Source organism: Canis lupus, chromosome 1 (assembly GCF_048164855.1).
Source record: "Canis lupus baileyi chromosome 1, mCanLup2.hap1, whole genome shotgun sequence".
In the NCBI taxonomy this organism is placed as follows: domain Eukaryota; kingdom Metazoa; phylum Chordata; class Mammalia; order Carnivora; family Canidae; genus Canis; species Canis lupus.
Genome location: NC_132838.1, coordinates 30511200 through 30534875, shown reverse-complemented (window position 1 = coordinate 30534875; position 23676 = coordinate 30511200). Strand labels below are relative to the sequence as shown.

General features: G+C 40.1%; 1 protein-coding gene across 1 annotated transcript; it reads left to right on the top strand.

Moving 5' to 3' along the window:
- Positions 1-741: 741 nt before the first annotated feature.
- Positions 742-23625, top strand: IFNGR1 (interferon gamma receptor 1). The gene is made up of 7 exons (XM_072825082.1): positions 742-965; positions 12529-12643; positions 13593-13756; positions 15232-15401; positions 17476-17665; positions 20363-20490; positions 22282-23625. The coding sequence occupies exons 1-7, from the start codon at positions 881-883 to the stop codon at positions 22855-22857; spliced, it is 1428 nt and encodes a 475-aa protein (XP_072681183.1). The 5' UTR covers positions 742-880; the 3' UTR covers positions 22858-23625.
- Positions 23626-23676: the final 51 nt, after the last annotated feature.

The following is a 23676-nucleotide window of genomic DNA, read 5'->3' as shown; positions in this document are numbered from 1 at the left end:
GCTGAAAAAAAACAACACAAGTGGCTTTTCGTCCAAGGATGAAGTAGTTCTTGGCCAAGCCAGTTCGATGCAGGCTGTAGAGGTCTGCACACACCGTTTCACCACTGAAGCTTTAGTTTCCTAAAATACAAATACAAATTAGAGAGGCATTTAGGGCTCTGTTCTGCACTCTCAGACTTCCAGACGCCTGGATGGCGAAGTCTAGCAGGGTTCAAGTACGGATTGTGGCCGGGTTGTGGCCTCAGGACAAGTTCTGCAACCCCAGAACACTGCAAAAACGGGAAGAAGACTCTCGGAAGGTGGTGCCGGATCGAAAGAACGGAACCTCTGGATCCAAGTTCCTCAGAACCTGTGAGCCCTTGTCACGACCACAGACTCTGACGCCCTTAACGCTGTGAGTCCTTGGAGCCGGCCTATCTTGGCCTCCTCGCCCTAGTCTGCCCTCCCAGCCAACGCCCGGCTGGGGAGTCGCGGCCCTGAATTCCCTCTCACGTCCGGGTTCCCAGCCTCCGCCTCAGGCTCACGCTCCGGTTCCGCCTCACGCCTCTGGCCCCGCCTCCTCACCGTGACTCCACCTCCTGACCTTGACTCCGCCCCCGCCCTATCCCGCTGCCGGGTCAGCGCCTGGCGTCCCCGCCGTGGCCCCGCCTCCGCCGCCGTGGCCCCGCCCCCCCGTCCGGCCCCCCCGCCCCCGCCCGCCTCCCCCGCCCCCGCCCGCCTCCCCCCGCCACCCCCAATCCCCACTCGGGCTCCGCGCTGCGTGCGCGCCGGACCTCTCCTCGGAGCGCTGGTCCGCTGGTCCGGAAGTGACGCGAGGCCCCGGCTGCAGGCTGGACGCCGCATTCTCTGAGGGCCGCACCCCGAGTCGGCTCCGGGCAGCATGGCCCTGCTCCTTCTGCTCGTCCTCGTCTTGCAGGCCGGGCGCTGGGTTGAGATGAGCCCCGCGGATCCGGAGCTGTCTTCGGGTACGTCGCTCGCGGCAGGGCTGCGGCCGGGAGGCGGGGGGCGGGGGGCGGGGGTTGGGAGCCGCCCGGGGCTAGAAGCTCGGCCCCGCGGGGCGCGCCCTCGTCCGCCCGGGACGTCGCGCGGGGTTCCCGGACGCCCCCAGACGTGCGCGGGCGGCCCCTGGGAAGGCCGCCGTGGTCTCCGCGGTCGGTGGCCTTCAGTTCCCTTTCTCTCGCCTCTTCCGTTGTTGCCGAAACGACTAAGCGCGGCTGTCGGTCTTCCAGTTCTGGTAATTCATTTTTAAAGAAGTGAGTTCCTGGGTCAGCGTGTGTACCCTGTGACCAGCGCTCAGGACTTAAGGACTCCGAGGGGGAGCCCAAAATCGTTACGAAAAAAGTTGTGCTCCCCTCATTATGAACATCATTAAGTGGCAGTGATTGGCCCTCTTATGTGTAAGTCTGGAAGCCTTGTAGTGCGTGCACTCGGTAGCAGATTTGTTAGGCTGTACGTCTCTTAGCCTAGTTCTTGAGCATTTTATTTCTGCCCGTTCACTGAGATTTCCCCGGAAATAAATGCAGGGAATACGTTTTTCAAAGTTCGGCCTAATGTTGATTAGGAGCTCCAGTGAAATCCGTGAATATTTTCTGCAAGAGCCTAAAGTATCAGGATCCGCATCAGTTTTGAGTATCTTCTCAGTATCCACCGTTAGCAGTTGCCTCGAAGGGGTCAGGGAGGCCTGGTCTTCTTGGCAAATTCTGGGTCCAAAGCTCTGTATTATGACTTGGTCTGTGGGCTTGGTTTAGGTGTGTTGCATTCATATCCACTTGTCCTCTGGCTTGTTCTTTAAGAGGCAAGCAAACAAATAATTAGACATTCTTTGGGATAGGCATTGTGCCAGATGTTGGGGATACAAAAATGGGAGTTATTCAGTTTCTGCTTTCAAGGATGATTATTTGGCTAACAGTTATTAAGCGCTAGGCACTGCTGTTAACTTATCCCAGCTCATTCTCATAACAACCAAATGGTGCTATCAGTATCTCCATTTATGGATGAGAAATCAAGGCACAAAGAGGTCTGCCCAACTTGGAGAGAGGTCACTGCTACTCAGTGGGGAGCCTGGCAGGTGGACTCTAGAGTCCCAAGTTTTAACTACTCTGGAAACTGTCATTACCTAGGGCAGGTGAGTCACCTACAAGGGCAGTTGCAGCACATTGTGATAAGGGCCTGGACTCTTGCACAGACTACTAGAAAAACAAGGTTGGGGTATCTGGCTCTGACCAGGGGAATCAGGAAGGACTTTATAGAGACAGATAACTCCAGAGTTGGAGCTGGAGGTGCAGAGAGACTGGGTGTGCAGAGGGAGAGGGTGTGAAACAGCTTGTTCAATTAGTGGAATACTAAGGGTTTCATTGTAGAATATGTGTGTGAGGATACAAGGGGAGATAAGACAGGTAGAGACGTAGGGACTGGGAAATGAAGTGCCTTGTCATGTGTAAGCAAAGGATTAGCAACATAGCATTGGCTAACTCTGGCAGATTGGGAAATTTATTGGTTTAGAGAATCCAAGCAAGACATAGAAAGGTAGAGATGCCACTTGGGCCTCCGAAAGCTGAGCCAGTCACTCAAAAGTGCCAAGACTCTATATCTTATTACCAACTCTGAAGGTGGACAGCTGCTCCTACTTGGCAGGAATCATGGATGTTGACAGCGTTGGGGTTTTGCATGTTGCAGCTTCCGCCATCCTAACAAAATCTCAAGGGATTTGTTAGAGCCCAAAGGCTCTGATTTGCTCAGCTTGGGTCAGGTACCTGCTTGCCTGCGGTGGCAGTAAGGGAGTTTCCAGAAGAGAAATAATGTTCCTGAAGGAAGTACAGATGCTAGGGCAACAAAGTAAATATGCTCACTATAGTTGAGTGGGCAGTCACTGGATTAGCTCACCTAATTAGTGACCTAAAATAGGTCACTCTCCTATTTTAAGAAGAGAAATGATTTTATGCAGGATCAGTTGGGCCATTCAGAAAAACCATTCATCTTACAGAGTAGTTTGAGAGTAGACTCTAAGGAAGGAGGCCAGTTAGGCTCCTGCTTAAATTGAGACGACTCAATGAAAATGGCAGTTTAAGTGGAGAAGAGAGGGCAGTTTGTAGAAAGTTTAAAAGACAGTCAGCAGGAGTCATTCATGGATGTGGGAAGAGAATGGCTCAGATAGCATTATTAAATCATGTGCCATGCCCTTCTGAGTACAGACTGGGCCCTCCTAAGCCAGGTACCCCAATCTTACTTTCCAGTAGCCTCTGTGCAAGAGTCCAGGCCCTTATCACAATGTGCTGCAACTGCCCTTGTAGATGACTCACCTGCCTTAGGTAATGGCAGTTTCCAGAGTGGTTAAGAACTTGGACTCTGGAGCCTACCTGCCAGGTTCCCTGAGTAGAAGTGACCTCTCTCCAAGGCAGACCTCGTTGTGCCTTGATTTCTCATCCATAAATGGAGATACTGATAGCACCTACTTTATATGGTGGTTGTGAAAATGAGATGTGGTAAGTTAACAGCAGTGCCTAGCGCTTAATAACTGTTAGCTATATACAATTACAGTCCTTGAAAGCAGGACTGGTACCTTCCATTTTTCTATTTCTAACACCTGAAAGTGTGGGGACCCCTTGTGGTTACACAATTTGCACATCCTTGAAGCCAGCTCTGGGAGTGTTGCCTGTTTGCTCCCAAAGTATCATCTTCGATGCCCGCCCTCCTTTCTTCATTGCATTTTCAATACATTTGTCTAGATTTTCCATGTATTTCTCTAGTTTGTCTTGTGTCTCTTATGCTTTTAAAGTTAGTTTAAAATGTAATGTCTCCAGAGAGTAAGAGGAAAATCCATAATAAGGACAACCTACTTCTGGCTCTTGGCAAGCTTCCTTATCTCACCAGTGCCTGACATTTAATACACACACTCAGGGTATTAACTCTTGTTACAGTGTTGGCTTTTACTCTATTTTTGATAGTTCATTTTAGATGAGGGAACCTAGTAGGAACAAGGAAGCAGGCAAGAGGATATAGTCAATCTGCAAAATCCAAGTGGTTGGTAATGTATTGTGTGCTCCAGTGACAAGCTTTTGTTAATATTTCTTAGGGAATGAATAGGGAAAAGAAACCCATGCATGCTATCTAATAATCAGTGGTATTTCACTTTTCATACAGTTTTACCTATAAAACTAGTGTATGTATACATATATATTATATGTAGATAATCTATGTATATCTTAAAGATTTTATTTATTTGTTTATTCAGAAAGAGAGCAAGAGAGCAAGGGGAAGGGCAGAGGGAGACTCTCCATTGAGCTGGGAGCCCAAAGGGCTTGAACTCAGGACCCTGGCATCATAACCTGAGCCAAAGGCAACGTGGTTAACCGTCTAAGCTACCCAGGCGCCCCAGTAGTGTATATATATTTTTAAGTGAAGCAGTATCTGTCTTCTTGCAGTTTGCTCTTCCACTGTGGGTTTTAGTAATATTCAAGAGCATACTGTACTTTCTCATAGAAGTGGGGCTCTTACCTTAACTGGCTCCACTAATAAAGTGGAGAAAGTCTCTTTTCTGACTAAAGGATAATGTTCTGGGTTGCTTAAATTTTTCATTATTTTCTTTGGCTCCTATTTTTATTTCAGAGATTCAAAATACTTAAGACCATGCATTTTAATTACATTTATTGTATAGGGTATTAATAATTTATTTTTCATTTTATTCTTATTCATGATTCCTTTTTTTTAAATTCATGATTCCTATGGACTTTGAAAGGTTCTCATTTTAGTTCCATACAGAGGAAAACCTAAAAAAAAAAAGAGAGAAAAATAACCCTTATAAAAGAGCTATCTCATTAGATTTGGCAGCAAACAGCAATAGTGCCATTGTTGTATAAACTAGATGAATAATTAATGGTTCCATTTTAATTGGATAGAAACAGAATGAGAATTGAACCAGAATTAAATTAATTCCTGACAGGAAGGAATCCATTTACCTGTAATTTTCTTACTAAGGGAGTCTCTTTGGTTTAGATTACCCCAGTGCATAGAAATCAGAATACCAATATCCATTTCAGTCATGTCCATTCCAAAGAAATGATTTGCTTTAACACATTGTTCATATTTTGCAGTGGTCATCATATAATTGTGATAGTACAATAAATCATGCAAAACTACTTGAATTAGATGCTTGTGAAGTGACCAGAAAATAATCATCTCCACTTTGTATTAATATATGGAGATCATTTTATTTTAAACTATTACCAAAATGATGCCTAAGTTGCTTTTCTTAACCAAAACCAACAAAACTTTATAGACTGTCAAGTCTTTCAATAGCTTCTCTACACTTTTGTTTTTGCATTGATAAAAATATGTATACCAGTATCACCTCTCTCATAGAATGGTTTGTGTTGGTTAATGGAGACAGTGCATAACAACGTGGAGCACATTGCTTGTCTTGTGGTAAATGTTTAATGCACACATTAGTAATTACCATTCAATAATGTTCATTGTTATTTATTTTAACAAATATATTTTAAAATATTAAATTGTTGTAGTTGTATATGAGAAATTGTGTTGGCTTTAAAAAAAAAAATCATTCCAAATCAGTATGAGACCTTTAAAATATCAGCAACTAACTTGTTCTTCTCTCTTTCCCCTGTTTTTCAGAAACTGAAAAAAGTTTTTCAGCTCCTATTTCTCAACTATTTCTCAACTTGGAGTGAATTAGTCCAAATGGGAACTAGTCTTGAGAAATGACCTCTCTCAGGGTATAGGTGGATCTGGTCCAAGTAGAATTTGTTGGCATTGCAAGCAAACCCAACTAGATAAAATTGAATAAATAGGAGCACATATAAAAATCCTGCATTTTAGATCAGAAAGTGGCTAAGCAGATGTTTATTGGAGAAGCTCTAACTTATCCAATGGTGGTTTGGGTAAGAGATCTGGGGGGATTTTAGTTAATTACAAATTCAGTCTAAGCTACTATTTGATTATGTCCATCTCTTTAAAAAAAAAAAAAAGAAGGAAAGGATTTCATTCATATCTGTTGTATTCTGGGCTCCACAAATTAAGAGAGAGAATGAGTGATAAAATCAGAATAGAGCCTGAAGACAAATAGAAGAGAAGACTGTAGACCTATTAAGAGTATTGACCCAGGGCAGCCCAGGTGGCTCAGCGGTTTAGTGCCGCCTTCAGCCCAGGGCGTGATCCTGGAGATCCGGGATCGAGTCTCACGTCAGGCTCCCTGCATGGAGCCTGCTTCTCCCTCTGCCTGTGTCTCTGCCTCTCTCTCTTTCTCTCTCTCTCTCTTTCTCTCATATATAAATAAATAAAATCTTAAAAAAAAAAAAAAAGAATATTGACCCAGCTAGGGAACTATTTTATAGAGTGACAGCTTTATTATTTTATTATTTATAATAATAATTTTATTATTTGAACCCTTAGCTCTGAATCTCTTTTTCTAAAGGTAAGGAAGTAATAAAAGTGGAAAATAGACTTTTTGTATATTCATCTTAAAGTGACGGATGATTCAAAGCCGAAAAATACTGAAATGTTTCAATCAAAAAACTTTCATGAACATTTGAAATGTGTAAGAGTTATCAAAATGTCTTTATTCATCTTAAATCTAGAAGACACTCCTGCTTGCTAAGAAAAAATTTTGGAAGGCACTAAGAAAATAGCTATTTTATCAGGACCATAAAACCATTCAGGAGGTAGATTGTGCTCATAAATATATTCTGAAAAAAAATTGCAGAAGTCTTGGTTTGATATTTCTCCCTTTTCCTCCTTGGATTTCTTTTCTTTTCTTCTTTTCTTTTCTTTTCTTTCTTTCTTTTCTTTCTTTTCTTTCTTTTCTTTCTTTTCTTTCTAGTTCGATTTGTCTCCCTGGATTTCTCAATGCCATTTCTCAGTTTGTAATGAGAGAAGAAACCTTTGTAAAAACGCCCATGACTCTATCTTTCACTAGGGGAAAGGTGCTAGAGAGCTTTTCTCTGAAAGTTGTTCATTCACAAAAGGGTCTGATGCTTTAATTTGGAGCACTTATTTTTGAGCTGTAGTGTCAGAGGCTTAGAATCTCCCCAAACAATTTAATTACTGGTCCCTTTATCTCCTTTATGCTTCTCAGCTCCTCCTTCCCAGAGCGAGGTTGGTTAAGCAGATTGTCAGATGGTGTCTACAGACTCCAGAGCTCTGCTCAGCCATAGATGTACGCACTTTTATAGTCTTTGTTAAAATCGGGCAAGAACTTCTGTGACTATCCCTTTTTCAGTAGAGGTACAGATGCTTTTGGTGGTTATGGGATGGAGGACACATAGCAGCCTGTATTCTGGCCATCATCCACACAGGAAATCTGGAGATGTCTGTAGGTCCTTGTTTCCCCAGCAATTATTACAGAGCTGTTCTTTCTAGCTGAGGTTTTTTGGTCTTTTGTGATTTCCCCTTGCCCGTCGTCTTGTGTGCTGCTTCCTCACGTACTGATCAGTTTTTCTGTCCTCTTCCTTGCTCTTCTTTTCATATCCTGTCTCTCCCAGTTTATCAAGAGGAAACGGTTGTAACCAGAGCTTCCCCCCGCCCCTCCCCGCATTGTAGAGTGGTACAAAAAAACGGATTGTTCTTTACTGTGTTTGGTTTTATTAAATCCTCAGCTGTTCAGAGGCATTCTGAGAAGAAGATTTTAAAACAGCAAAAGTTTATTCTAGGTAGCATGCACCAAATAACGGAACTCATTTCCAAAACAACATGAGTTACAGAAAACTATCTGTATCATTTTCAAGAGAAATCTGTAAGATTATTTTATGTGATGAGATACTCTTCCTTAAACACCACAGATAATCCTTTCTTGTTATTTCTACATATATTTTTATTGACATAAAATAAAAATTTATTTTGAATAGAAGTTTGCTGTAAGCCTTAATTATTTTAATTTGAATATAAAATGATTTAAGTGACGCCTGGGTGGCTCAGCAGTTGAGCACCTGACTTTGGCTCAGGGTGTGATCCCGCAGTCCAAGGATTGAGTCCCATATCGGGCTCCCTGCATGAAGCCTGCTTCTCCCTCTGCTACATCTCTGCCCCTCTCTCTGTGTCTCTCATGAATAAATACATAAGATCTTTTAAAAAAATAAAACAATTTAAACTTTAGGTCACAAACTTCTGAAACAATAGAAAACTACTCATGTCTACTTATCATGAGAGTTTGGCAAATAATGACAAAGGCAGATGTGTAATAACCACATGGTTTCTCTGCTGGTAGCATAAAACCACAAGTTACATCCTTTAGTGTATATATTCAAAGTTTCCCCTTTAGTAGAATGGTAAGGTCTGTTAGTATCCATTGAAACCTCCTCTTCCCACCACCTGTCTCTTTTTGCTTTGAAAGCTGTGATTTAAGTCCTTTTTCTAGTCAACCAAGTCAAGCTTTAACTTAAATTATGGGAAACATCATTTGATTCACACTAAAACCTAACCAACCTAGTGTGCCAGGCTACTTTGTGGGGTTTTTTGTTTGTTTGTTTTTTGTTTATTTTATTTTTTTATTTATTCATTTATTTGACAGAGACAAAGCAAGAGCAGGGGGAGTGGCAGGCAGAGGTGGAGGGAGAGAGTGAAGCAGACTCCCCATTGAACAGGGAGCCTGATGCTGGATTCTATCCTCGGACCCTGGGATCTTGACCTGAGCCAAAGGCAGACATTTAAGGACTGAGTCACCCAGGTGCCCCTGTTTGTGGTTTCATAACTATGATTCAGTAACTTCTTCTTAAATGTAAATGTGCTTTATTTAATATTCTATATGCCTGTTTCTTGAATATAGGAATCTCAGTGTGAGTCTGTACAGTTAAGTCATTCCTATTGGGAAGGATTTTTTTTTTTTTAAGAGACTTAAAAGGCAGTGAAGAACTCTTCATTTTTGGAAACTGGAGGAAAGCACGTCCTTGTTACCAGAGGCAGAAAGCTTAGGGACATCATTGCCTTTAATAGCAGGAAGAGTAGGAAATGCGCTTGTTGAGTTCAAGACCTACCCAGGAGGTTGCCAAGCAGTGCTGAAAGTGCCACATGGTTTCTTCTTGCTTCTGGTGGTAAAATGCAAGAATAGAAAGAGTAACCAAAAGAAGGGCTGTTAAAAAAGAGCCAGGACCTGAAGGTTTGAAAATTCTCAGTCTCTGAAGAGGCAAGAGATGCTGAGGTTAAGAAATGGCTTTTGAGAGAAGTTCACATTCAGTGTGAGTTTTCATAGCATCAGGTTCCTCCTCTCTTACCTGGTTAAAAATAATGTTTATATGTGTGATGATGATTATTATTAAGGATTTTATTTATTCGTTCATGAGAGACACAGAGAGAGGCAGAGACATAGAGGGAGAAGCAGGCTCCCTGCAGGGAGCCCAATGTAGGACTTGATCCCAGGACACCAGGATCACGATCTGAGCAGAAGGCAGATGTTCCACCAGTGCCACAATATTATTATTTTTTTTTGTAGATTTTATATATTTATTTATTTATTTATTTGAGAAAGACATAGTACATGCATAAGCCAGGGGAGGAGCAGAGAGAAAGGGAGGAGCGGACTCTCTGCTGAGCCAGAAGCTCCACATGGGGCTCAATCCCATTTCCCCAGTATCCTGACCTGAGCCAAAGGCAGATGCTTAACCGAGCCACCCAGGCACCCCTGTTTATATTATTTGATATTAATGTTGATTTGACCCTGAGGAGTGTGTGTGTGAGGGTGCCTTGTATTTCCTTCCCACAGATTGTAGGCTCTCTGAGACTAGGTTGTTTCATGAAGTTGAGGTGCAAACATCCAAAAAGGCATCCAAAAAATGCCTAAAGTAACCGAAAAAAGAAGCCTCAGTAGGCCCTGCTAAGTATGCCATGGAGCACTACTGAAACCAAAAGAGAAGAATCAGGGCTAAATCTGCCAAGCCCAGTGCTGTCTGGCTCACCTGCAAGGAAATTGCTTAGAGAACCAGAGATGCTAGGAACCAATAGCTGTCAGCAGTATTTCAGGAAGAGGAAATAGAAAACTTGTAGGTGTCTGACCACTGGCTACATTAAGAGCACCTGGGTGGCTCAGCAGGAGAGTCTGCCTTCGACTCAGATCGTGATCCCAGAGTCCTGGGATCCAGTCCCACATCAGGCTCCCCAGAGGGAGCCTACTTCTCTCCCTCTGCCTGTGTCTGCCTGTCTCTCCCTGTGTCTCTCATGAATAGATAAATAAAATCTTAAAAAAGGAAAAGAAGCAGCATACTATAGCATACTATAAGCATGCAGTGTTTGAATCTGTGAGACTTCCTCCAGCTTCATAATCTCAACCTTTTGGCACAAATTGTCACAGTGCTTTGATATGTAGTTATAGAAGTTAGACAAAAATGAAAACCAAAGGTATTCATTGTGAGGAAGCCATGTAATATATTGGTTTATCAAAAGGATTCTATTTTTAAATTAGTTTTTCCTCTTAAGCAATAATTAAAAATTCCTAAAGTTGTGAACATATGAAGCATGATCCCTCAACTTTAGTGCTGTTGGCATTTTGGACTGCCAAACCATGGAGAGCTGTCCTGTGCCTTTATAGAATACTTCACATTCTTGGCCCCTATTCTCAAGATGTCAGTAGCACCTTACCACTACCACTCAGTTGTGAGAACCAAAAATGTCTTCAGACAGTGCCAAATGTCCCCTGGGAGACAAAAATCACCTCCTGTTGAAAACCACTGTTACAAAGGAAAATAATCATAAAAGGAAGGAAAAAGGCATAGAATTTAATTGTTCATAACTCTATTTTTTACTGAAATAATTCTGGATCTGTGTTCTGTTTTATTTTATTTTATTTTTTTTAAGATTTTATTTATTCATGAGAGATATAGAAAGAGAAAGGCAGATACAGGCAGAGGGAGAAGCAGGCTCCACTCAGGGAGCCTGATGTGGGACTCAATCCAGGGACCCCAGGATCACGCCCTGAGCCGAAGGCAGAGGCTTAACCGCTGAGCCACCCAGGCATCCCTGTGTTCTGTTTTAAAACAATTATACAAGTTTAAATAATTGTAAATTAAAGCAATGTACCAGTTTGGATTTGAATATTGGAATTTTGCTTTGGGAAAAAATACTGTAGACATTTCCTTCAAAAGTAAGCAAATACTTTATGTGAAATTAACACCTCACGTATCAGATTAGGAAGTCTGAAATGACTAGGAAAGAACCCACATTTCTTAATGTCCAATCCAGGGAATATTTTTTATTAGAACAGTCTACTTTATATAACTCCAAGTAATCATCATTGTCAGCTAGGGAGTTTTTATTTTTATTTATTTATTTTTATTTATTTTTATTTTTTAAAAAATATTCATTTATTTATTTTAGAGAGAGTGTGTGGGAGGGGGAGGGCTAAGGGAGAGAGAGAATCACAAGTCACCTCCCCACTGAGTGCAGAGCCCGATGCAGGGCTCAATCCCAGGACCGTAGGATCCTGACTTGAGCCAAAATTAAGAGCCAGATGCCTAACCAACTGAGCCACCCAGGTGCCCTGTGCTGGGGAATTTTTTCTTTTTTTTTAAATAAATTTTTGGCTCTCAGAATTTTTGAGGCTGATAATAAGTTATGTTTGGAAGCCACTGTACCTGACCACAGTGCCATCCTTTCATTTATTTTAATTGTAATTGTAAATTATGTTTCATGGTGTTCAGGTAGGTAGGATTGAATACTCTTAAATTTGGGGTCATATTGCCAACTCTGTATCTTCCTGTTCACTCATAAAGAAGGGTATGAAGGGAGAGAAAGAAGGAGGGAGAGAGAGAAAAGGAGGAAGGGAGGAGGAGATGTATGTGTGATTGTTTCCCAAGGGGTGGTGGTCAGCAGCCTTTCACACTGCACAGGGGAGTAAGTGGCTGGTTTTGATAATTAGTTACAGGATATCAAAGTGACTCCTGCCTGTTCTCTCATGTGACTGCCATCTTCTCAGCAGACATTTTCTGAAATGGTTTATAAGAGCAAAGGCAAGAAGAAATATTAGGTGTGTTTTGTAACAAGCCCTTCACACCTCAGAGAGCAAAAAATTAATGAAACTGACAAGGTGAATGGCTCCTGGAGCCAAGTGAGGCCTCAATTCCTGTGCTATTAGAAAAGGTGCCAAGGCAGGTGAGGGCTGAGAGCCTACGTGGTATTTTAGAATGAAATTGCCCCTCCCTGGCATAGCCAGTTCTCCTCTAGACAATGAAGGCAATCTGTGGTTTCAAATATGGGAAATTCTAGTGAGTAAATGAATCAAGGATTATTATTACAACAGACAGTGCATTTATTTATAAAAACTCCTAAAGACATTATAGAGATTTATTGCCTCTACTATATTTGTATTTACCTCATATTACAGTGTTTTAGGAATTTAGAATGAATCAGAACTCTATACATTTTCCAATAAAATTAGTTTTTGTAAGTCTCAATTTAAATAATTGTATTTGTTCTGGTGAATTCTGCTTTTCTTCAAAATACATATTTGGCTAACATGGCTCCTTACAAGGTTTTCTAATGTTAATGTTAGTTTCTTACAGTTGTCCATTTTACTTTTTGAATCTCTTACAGTGCCAGTACCAACCAATATTACAATTGAGGCCTATAACTTTAATACTGTTCTATTTTGGAACTACCCACCCATGCCACAGACTCCTGTTTTTACTGTACAGGTAAAGAACTATGGGTAAGTGTTACTCTTTTATCTTTTTAATTCTGCTTTTGTCTAGGTCTTTATACTTCCCATAACTTTGTTTTTTCTCATCATCTTTCTTTCCCATGTGGAAGAACTTCTTAAACTGCTTGTATTTCCAGAAGTGCTAAGGATGCAGATTAGTTATTTTCAGAGTATTCCTGCCTCTTAATTCTTCTATCAAAATTGAAGTAGAAGAGTCCTGACTTCTGAGATTTTTTTTTTAAAGACCTACTTATTTGAGAGAGAGAGTGCACATGTATGTGTGCTGATGGGGAGAGGGGCACTGGGAGGAGAGGAGAGAGAGAGAATCCTCTAGTAGACTCTCCACTGAGCAGATAGGCCAACTCCGGGCTCTGGCTCAGGGCTCGGGCTTGACACAGGGCTCAGGCTAGATCTCAGGGTCGTGGGATCCAGCCCCACATCGGGCTCTGCACTCAGCGTGGAGTTTGCTTGTCCTTCTTCTCTGCTCCTACCCGTACTCTCATTCTGTCTCTCTTATAACTAAATACATAAAATATATTTTTTAAAAAAAGATGTCGTCTAACTTTCCATAGTAAATGTATTATTGAGTAGAAAGATAAAAATTTCAAAAAAATTTTCAAAAGTGTCAGGAGTCTCTGTAATACATTAGATTCTGCAGTCAAGTAATGATTATGTTCACAGAATCTAGAGTGGTTTAAAGATCAGATTTTTAAAAACTGTATGTGGAATGTGCTTTGTTCAGGTGTTGTATTTTGAATTGAGCCTCTTTATTGTAAAGGTATTTCTAGTACTTCTGACCAGAGTAAGACTTCCTACTTTGTCTGGCTTCTCCATCCTATCCTTGATCAGTTCTTTCTACCAGCTCCATGCTGTACGTGAAAAGCAAAGCACAGAGATTATTCAAGTTTGTATATGGACAGTAAATGTTACTATTGTGTTTCTTTATTCCTAATTTTAGGGAAGCAGTATGGATTGATGCCTGCAACACCTCAGATCATTACTGTAATATTTTTCCTGTAATTAATGATCCATCACTTTCTCTCTGGGCCAGAGTTAAAGCTAGGCTTGGGCAAAAAGAATCAGCCTATGTAGAATCAAAAGAATTTATTTTATGTCGACAAGGTGAGTAGATCTTTGAAATTTGAAAATATTTACGCATATCTTCTGTATAGATTTGCTTTTATTAGCACTTGCTGAAAATAATCACCTTTGGAAAAACCTTTGGAGGAATTTAGGGAGTCTGTGTCTTCCTGTTTGCCCAAGCCCCCACAAAATTGGGCTGAGAGGTGCCCATCACTGTACCCCTTCTAAACAATTACATTTCCACTCCCTGAAAGCATGGGTCAGTGCTGCCCCCAGGGACTCTCTAGGAGCCTTTCCCCTCACCCCCTTCCCTATCACTCCTTGCTGAGTTATACTCACTGACGTCTCCCTCTTCCACACTCTGCCTAGTCCCCAAGACCTTGAGGAATTTTATCTACCAACTTAATACATTAACAAATGTTAGATTTCTATCATCTCCTCAACCCCCAGTGATTTTCAGCCCTGACTTCTGCCAGCCATGCATTCCCGTGATATACCTGATCTTAGTTATTGCCTCGGGCTCCAAAATCTTCATGGCCCATTCCTCTGCTCTGACCAAAATCCTACTGTGTAGCTCTCATACCCTCACTCGTGAGTAAAGAAATGATCACTTTGTCCTCTCCAGTACTCTAGGCCTTGTGCCTTGCTATCCATCTTCACTTCCTTCTTTGCTTCCTCCACCATAGCCTTGGTTCTGCTCCTGCTCTTTAGATTGTGCTTACTTATTAGAGGCCCTTCCTTTACTTGCCCTTGAAATAATGTTATATCCCAGAGTCCATGCTTTTGTCATCTGATAGCTACACCATCAGATTTATCAAGGGCACACTGTGCTAGAAAGTATGCCAGGCCCTGAGGAACAGACCTGCGTGGCACATAGTAAGTGGGCAATAAACACATGAAGAATAGGTAAATGATTCACCAACAAAGTGTCAAGCATTGGTGACACATAATCATAAGCATTTGCTGAATGAATGAATGAATGAATATCTAATTTTAATTTTCACAATAAAAGTTCAACATATTTAGCAAGCTTTTATAAGAGCCTTCATGCCAGATGTCCATAGATATTGGTAATACAAAGAGTTTCAGTGAGTGTGCAAAGGTAACTAAAATGCCTTTTCTGAAACATTTTTTGAGAGAAAGATTTTCCTTTTTATCTGCAGAACCACAAAAAAAGGAAAAATATCCTGATAGAGTTACGTCAAGGTTTTTTTAACCTTGTAAAACAATATTTACCTTTTGTGACTTTATTTATTTATTTTTTATTTTTAGAAGTGACTTTAAACTATTAAAGAGTTTAGATTTGATAAGAATACTTCCTGCTTGAGATTAACATTTCTTTTTTAAGGACATTTAGAATATCTTCTAGGTCTTTGTGGAATGGTTTAAACATGGTCCTGCTTTAGAGCAACAGAAAGAGTAGGTTGATTGATTTTGGCAATTTTATGTAATGCGCTGTGAAGTTCCAGGGATAGTACTAATTCTGCTTTTGTGTGTCCTCCCCACCACCACAGGGAAAATTGGACCACCTGCACTGGGTATCAGAAAAATGGAAAACCAAATCATTATTGATTTATTTCATCCTTTAACTGCTATAAGTGGAAGACAGGCAGTACCCATATATGATGAAAATAATTGTCACACATTCATGTATATTGTGTATATGAAAATAAATGGAAGTGAGGTATGTGTTTCTGTTGATCTGTTTTTCTGTTGCTAGCATAAGTTGTCTCTATATGTAATGTAATGAAAGTAGAATGCTTATGAACACTCAGGCAGGACTTATGGATCATAGGTGTTGGTAAGAAAAATTACATAAATAAATGTTGAGGGGAGTCAGTATTGGAGTAAATCACTAATGCTGGGCAGGTGGATACATTTAAATTTTGTCTTGCCTCATTTAACAGCATGGCTCTATTCTAGGATTTTAAACCTGTTTACTTCTATTTCTCCACTGGTAACATGAACATAATTTTAATCTTTTCTTCTTCATGGCTAGTGATGTAAAATAATAGGAAGATATAATTGGAATCCTTGTTTTTGAAAGTAAAGGTTAGCGGTACTGCTGTGGGAATATACTTACTACACTGGTGTGCAGGCCACACTTGGATTGGAATGATTCTAGTCCATCCATTCTCCACAGCGCTGCTGTTGCTTTATTTAGTAGTATTTGTCAGGCATGTGCTCTGTGCGTTCCTGGCACCAGCAGATAGCAGCAAATAGTACAGACAGTGCTCCAGTGCTCCATGTAATGGAGGAAAACAGAGCAGGGACAGGGGATGGGCAGCAGGGTTGGGGGCAATAGTGCTTTTCCGTAGGGTGGTCAGAAGAGGGAAAGGTGAGACTGGAGCCAGGTCTGGAGGAGGTTAGGAGGTGACCTTAAGGGGTATATATGGGGAAACTGTTGGAGGCATAGATTTTGGCAGAAGCACACTGGGTGTGAAGAGCAGCAAGATGGAGCAGATGAGGTCGGAGGTCACCGGGGGCCACATCTCTTGGGGCACTGGAGAGATTTGATGTTTTTCTGACACAGACGTTACATCTCTGGAAAGATTTGAGCAGCAAGAGTGACATTTGACATAGATTTTAAAACATCACTCTGGATGCTTAATGGAGTTGTCCTGCTGAAGTGCACATCTAACCTTCCTTCACTGCTTAAAATCCCTTCACAAATCCCTGTGAGCTACAAAATCATATCTAAATTCCCTTTCATGGTATGGCCTACAAGGCCTTTATGATTTGGCCTCTGTGTCCTTTCCAGCTTCCTGTCTCCCCATTCTTTCCAGCCTATGTTTTATTTGTGCTTTGGTGAGTGACTTTTGGCTCTTCGTTCCCTGTGGGTACCATGCTCTTTCCCAGAAGGCCCTCTCCACCTTCTCAGCTTTGGCAAGTTTCTACTCACTCTTCAGTATTCAGCGAGCATTTCATCTCCCCTTTAAATTCTCTTCTGACACGACAGACTGCTTCTGTGTGGTTCGATGATTCCTAGCTCCTTTGCAGGCCTCGTGGCTCACATGTCTTTCTGCTCTGGCGGCAGTTGTTTGCAGTCCGGCATCCCTGTTCTGCCTTCGTGCGTGCAGGTGCTCCCTGGCACAGGTGATGCTTGTCCTTTGGCTGCTCGAATGAAGGATAAACTGGCAGAGGCTGGCTCAGTGCCTTCTGTGTACTACCGCTAAGAGAAGCCGCAGTCATTGTAGAATAACTTTTCTACAGATGCTTTTCTCTCTCATCAGCTAGGTATTTAGCACTATTCTCAAAGGACTAATGACCATTTGTTGCTTTAACAACTAACAGTGAGGGACACCTGGGTGACTCAGTGGTTGAACATCTGCCTTTGGCTCAGGGCGTGATCCCGGGGTCTTGGGGTCGAGGCCCGCAACAGGCTTCTGCAGGGAACCTGTTTCTTCCTCTGCCTATGTCTCTGTGTCTCTCATGAACAAATAAATAAATTCTTTAAAAAAAAAAAAAAAAAAGCAAAACCAAAAAAACTAACTGAACATTCCTGCTATTTGAGCTTTTAAATTTGTTGTCACTACAAAGAACATGTTCATGGATACATAGCATAGTACTGTGTTGAAATAACAAATTGACTTATTGTTTGACATCAACACTATTTACAGACCTATTCAACTTACACCACATAAATTTCCTTCAGGTGTTTGATCAGGATAAATATGGTACTTTTTTTGGTTTTTGTTTTGTTTTCTGCAGAATGAAAGAAGCCATGCATTTTCTCTGTTGTTGTTTCCCCCATACAGACAACATACAGAATGGGTATAGAGGACGAAGATGATTGCAATGAGACTCAGTGCCGCCTTACGATCCCAGTGTCCTCCCTCAGTTTGAACTACTGTATTTCAGCAGAAGGAGTCTCAAAAGAATGGTCTGTTGTAACTGAGAAGTCCAGAGAGCTTTGTATTACCACTTTTGATGGTGACCACATAGAAGGCAAGTTTCTGCTGGTTGTTCCTAAATACAGGGAGGGATAACTGAAAAGAGGCAGTTTCAATAAATCTCTGTCCTTTTTAAAAATACTTAGCAATTCCATTTCTTAGAGAAGTCCAAAAGTAAAAATAAGCTCATTTTTCAGGCACTGAGAAATCTAAAACAACCGATTTGGAAAGCTATGTGATGACCTTTTGACCCAGGGGTAAAGAAAGCACACCTAAACCTCCAAGCATAAATGTCAGCATTTCAGGATTACACTGTAGTGATATAAGGCAACTTACTATTTACACATAGCAAGAAGTTATGTTTCCATTAGAATGTTCGTAATGGGGGTGGTAAGTTTAAAAACTGAATAGCAAAAATATTCATTGTCATGTGTGATGCAAACTAGACAAACACTGGAAATTAGTATCCAAAAATAAATATTGATAGGTTATGTTATGGGTCATTTTTATAACACTTAATAATTTTATTTTATTATCTTTTCTTTGTGTGTGTGTGTGGGGGGGGATTTTTATGATAGAACTTTAGAACTGATATTCTCAAGTGGCAGGTACCTTAACAAAAATTTGGGCTGTTCTTTGCACTTATGAAATTTAAATGTTCCATTATAGATAATTTCTAAAATATAAAAAGCTGGAAGAAAAAAAAAAAAAAAGCTGGAAGAAAACAAAATTATTTGTAGTTCTTTCATCCAAATATTTAGTTAACAGTTTGGTGTTTTTTTTTTTCCTCATCCCATTTCCCTTTTTCTACATAGCTATGATCGTTAGTGTATAGTATATACAATTTTATACACTGCCTTAAGTATATATTATAAATATTTTTCTATTTTAATTCATATTCTCTATTAGTATTATTTTTTAATGTATGTAGACTGTTTTATCATGAAGAATTTATATTCATTTTAATGTTCCTCAGTTTGAGACTTCTAGATTATTTACAATTTTCTCTATGATAGCATGTTTTGATAACTCTGTGTGTGAATATATATATATTTTCCAGTTATAAGGCTGTTTTTAAATATGGCTTTCTTTTATTTTTATTTAAAGATTTATGTATTTATTTTAGAGAGAGAGCATGAATGGGAGTGGCAGAGGAAGAGAGAGGGAGAATCTCAGGCAGACTCCATGCTGACATGGAGCCTGAAGTGGGGCTTGATCTCACAACCGTGAGATCACGAGCTGAGCTAAAATCAAGAGTCAGATGCTTAATTGATTGCACCATCCAGGTGCCTCCCCCAACCAAAATTTTATGATACAAATAGCTTCTTGAAGAATGGGATCTAGGCCAAAAACTGGACCAAATGCCTAGAATTTAATATTAGTAACTTTTAGGCTATTGTAACAAAGGTTTCAAATAGTTTTTTTTTTTCCAAATAGCTTTTCACTTAAAATAAAGCAGTGCATTTTATGCCAACTTGCATTGCTATTTTGAAAAAATAAAATCCTAATTAATGTACAAAGTGTGAAATAATGCAAATGCCTCAAATTTATTTTTTTTAAACTGAATCATAAACTGAGTTACTACTCTGGCCACATGGTGGCAGCACAGTGTCTCAGAAGCCGTATTCCCTGCCTGCCTGCTTGTGCCGTGCTTCTACACACAGTGCTGGCATTAGTTATGAAGTTATTTTATCTTTACTGTTGTAATAATTTTTTCCACATCCTGTTAATAATATATCTTATACACTCGTTCATTTAGTAGTAATTTTTAGAGTGACAATTCCAAAAAAGTAACTTTGGAATAGAAATTAAAGGTAATAAAATGCTAGTAAGGAAGACAAATGCCACCAGGATTTGTAGGGCGCTGTTAATTTGGAAGAGAGGACAGTGAAAATAGAATACTGAAGATTGTGGGGCAGCCTGATGGCTCAGCAGTTTAGCGCCGCCTTCAGCCCAGGACCTGATCCTGGAGACCCAGGATCGAGTCCCATGTCAGGCTCCCTGCATGGAGCCTGCTTCTCCCTCTGCCTGTGTCTCTGCCTCTCTCTCTGTGTCTCTCATGAATAAATAAATAAAATCTTAAAAAAAAAAATACTGAAGATTGTGCTTTGAAAATAAGCAGCATTAGAACAAAATACACAATAGTGATTATAGATGTATGTGCTTTGAAACAGATCTTTCCTAGTTTAAGTTATTATTTCTGGTTTGCATTTAAGGGCATCTAATTCTTGTGCAGCTTTCCTGTCCGTGTATGTTATGTGTATGTCTATCTCTTTAAAGGTATTTACAGCCTCGAAATAATTATAAAATGTGACAAAAATTCTGAGGAGCAAGATTAAATTATTACATTGTCAGAATTTACTTCTGAAGGGATAGATTTTTTTAAAATTTTGTCTTTTGCCTTATTAACGGGGAGAAAAGTGTAACTCTGGAAATACCCTATATTGGGGGGCTTTAAGGAAGTTCTTATGAAAATCTGTTCTCGCTACTTTGTGTCATGGAGATGGAGTTACAGAAAGTAGAGAATTGCAAGTTGAGAAGAGCCCTCTTCATATCTAGGATATGTACCTGAGTGTTTTTTTGTTTTTTTTTTATCTTGCCCAACTTCTGTGGCAAGGGTTCTTTGCAACTCTAACCATATTAATTTCCCAGTTGGCAAATCTATTAAAGAACAGCACTAAGACTTTAAAACTATTTCATGGATATAGCAGTATTCTATCCTAATTCTAATTTGTGATTTTTCCTTTTTTAGATTCTGTTTGGATTCCAATTGTTGCTGCTCTCCTACTTTTTCTAGTACTTATCCTGGTATTTGTGTATTGTTACATTAAGAAGATGAATCCATTTAAGAGAGAAAGCATCATGTTACCCAAGTCCTTGGTAACATATTTAAATATTTTTCTTTATTATATACCGTAAAGTGTTCAATCTGCCACACATCCAAAACCACATAATTTTTACTACACATCAGGTACTTTTTAATGTACAGAACAAGAGCATAATTGGATAAGTCTGTTAAGAGCTTAAAGTTTAGTGGGAGAAGAAAATAAGTATTCAGTGGGAGTATGGTGTTCAAATGTAGAAGTTTACGTGCATGCCAATGAGGACTGTCCATCTTTGGAGGGTAGGGCTTAGTTGTGGCCTTTCTGGAGGCAGTGATGCTTAAGCAGTCTTGAGAGACAGATAGGAGTTTATCCAAGTACTAAGAGATAGTATGTGCTAAAGCCTAGCATCAAGAAAGCATGGCTTCTGAAACTCCAAAAATACAGAAACACTATTATGGTTGGAGTATAGAAGGAAAGATGGCCACAGGAGAGTGCGCCCATGCACGCACATGAACAGGGGGAGGGGCAGTGGGAGAGGGAGAGAAATCCTTAAGCAGACTCCCCACTGGGCACGGAGCCTGATGCTGGGCTCAATCTCAGGACCCAAGATCATGACCTGAGCCGAAGTAGAGTTGGATGCTTAACTGACTGAGCCACCCAGGCAACCCAGAAGTTTGAAAGTTTGATGTTTTAATGTCAAACATTTAAAAGCCCTTTGTAGGGCAGCCCCGGTGGCTCAGCGGTTTAGCGCCGCCTTCAGTCCAGGGCATGATCCTGGAGACTGGGGATCGAGTCCCACGTCGGGCTCCCTGCATGGAGCCTGCTTCTCCCTCTGCCTGTGTCTCTGCCTCCCTCTCTCTCTGTATCTCTCATTAATAAATACATTTTTAAAAAAAATTAAAGAAAATAAAAGCCTTTTGTATAATGAAAAGAACGCTTACAGGTAACAGAATGGTAACTGTTTGAATGAAATAGGACAGGAATAATATCTCTGTAACACACTAAGGACCCATATCAATTTGTCTTGAAAGTGCTTTATGTAAAGTGAATAAGAATTATCAGTGGTAGGTAATTCATGTATGAATTATAGTATTTATTCTTACTGATTTAGGATAAATAAATAAGTAAGCACAAAGTGACTTTGTAGTATGTAACTTTATACCCACTAGAGAAGGAAAAATAAACCTGACTATCCAGTAGTATCAGTAGTGGTAAAACTGATATATACTGGTAAAAGTAATACAACTCTGGTAGAAAGGTAAGCTTATAATGGATATGGAGTGTCATAGTGCCATAAACAATGCCACAGCCTTTGACTTAGTGATTCTACTTTTAAGGATTTATTCTTTAAAAAACTAAAAAACTCCATAAATAAAAAGATGTGTAAAAATATTCACTTCAGCATGTTCTATAAATAATAAAAATTGGAAACTCTTCAATATTTGCTATTAGAGAAATTAATCATCAGTATAAAGAAATTATATGAGGCAGTAAAAATTCTAATAAAAGTTATAATTATGAAGATGAATGGTGAAAATATTATATTAATAGGTGTACTCCCATTACAAATTTAATGTGCATACATGTGGAGACAATATAGAAAAAACAGCACATACTGGTTAGATGGTGGATGACTTTTTAAAAATTCTAAAACTTATTTTTAATACAGTGTATTTTCATTTAAAAGCAAGAAAAGGCAACCACCTGATACTGCTACATTGTTCCCATAAGTATGCCCTTTAGTGGTATATTTCATTGTCCGTTACCCTTAGACCATGACTTTTAAAGGACATGCACTTAAGCTTACTACTTTATTATTTTTAATCATTGACTTCTCTTCCCTTAGCTGTCTGTGGTAAAAAATGCCTCTTCGGAGACAAAATCTGAATCAAAATGTGTATCACCCGTCACCTACCAGCCAATTGTCCCAGAAAATGAGAAGATGGTCTGGGAAGAGCAGTTGTCTCCAGCAACAATTGTAGGTATGCCTACTGAAGACAACGCCGGAAAAATGGAACCCCGAGAAGACCTTTTCAGTGAAACAGAAGTGGTGACCACTGAACAGAATACTTCTGACATGGCTTCTAGGCGCCCTCTGACCCCAGGAATGACGGAGAATTCTGTCCATTCAAATAGTAACCAGTCTGAACCCTGTGTTGTCGCTTTCAACTCCTATCACTCCAGAAATGGTTCTGACAGTGGCGTTGTGGAATCGGACAGCTTCTTATCTGACTCAGAACTTCCCCCAAATAATAAAACTGAAATAAAGAGCGGAGAACAGGAGACTGTAATGCTGAGAAACACCACCACCTCCTTTGGTTATGACAAGCCACATGTGTTAGTGGATCTGCTTGTGGACGAGGGTACTAAGGAGTCCTTGATTGGTTATAGACTTACGGCAGATTCTGGAGAGTTTTCCTAAGATCAACAAAGTTGCAGCAACTTTGAAGGATTGGCTTTTCCTGAACAGTTTTCTTGCTTTCATGATAGGATCATGATTTCAGAAATTATTCTTTGTCAATATCAACCAAATAAGAGTATCTGGGTGTACATAAAGTGCAAAGAGCCTCTCTGGCATTGTTACATTTGGTCTGAAAACTGCAGAGGCTTTGAAAGAACAAACCACTGTCACATTTGAAATTTTCCATCTAGATGGGTTGAGTAACTGTGAAAGCTCTTAAGAACCCTGCTTCCTATGATAGTAGGTAAGATGCCCCAGGGCCCTTTCTAATCACTTCAAGACCTGTAAGATTCTTTTTCTTTTTTCTTTTTTTTTGTGCCTCAGCATGGTATTTGTTTTTGGAAGTCTGTATATAGTTGTTATTTTTTTAGAGAGAATGTGAGAGCATGAGTGTGAGGATGAGAGGCAGAAGAAGAAGGAGAGAAAATCTTAAGCAGGCTCCATGTTCAGCGTGGAATCTGATGCAGGACTTGATCTCACGACCCTGAGGCTAGGACCTGAGCTGAAATCAAGTTGGGTACTTACCAACTGAGCACCCAGATGCCCCTATGTATATAGTATTTTTAAATGTTTACTTTCAGAAGAAATCCTGAAAGCTTTCCAAAATTGAATTTAAATTGTAATTCAAATCAATAGACTTAGTTAAGAATATGTAAATAGAAACATGTATATATTTTTTTATGGAACATTGCATTTAGAGATTTGTAAATAAAATATGTTTAAAATTGATTTTTGTACTCATTTATTCAAGCACTCAGGCATTTAATGTAGTATTTTTTA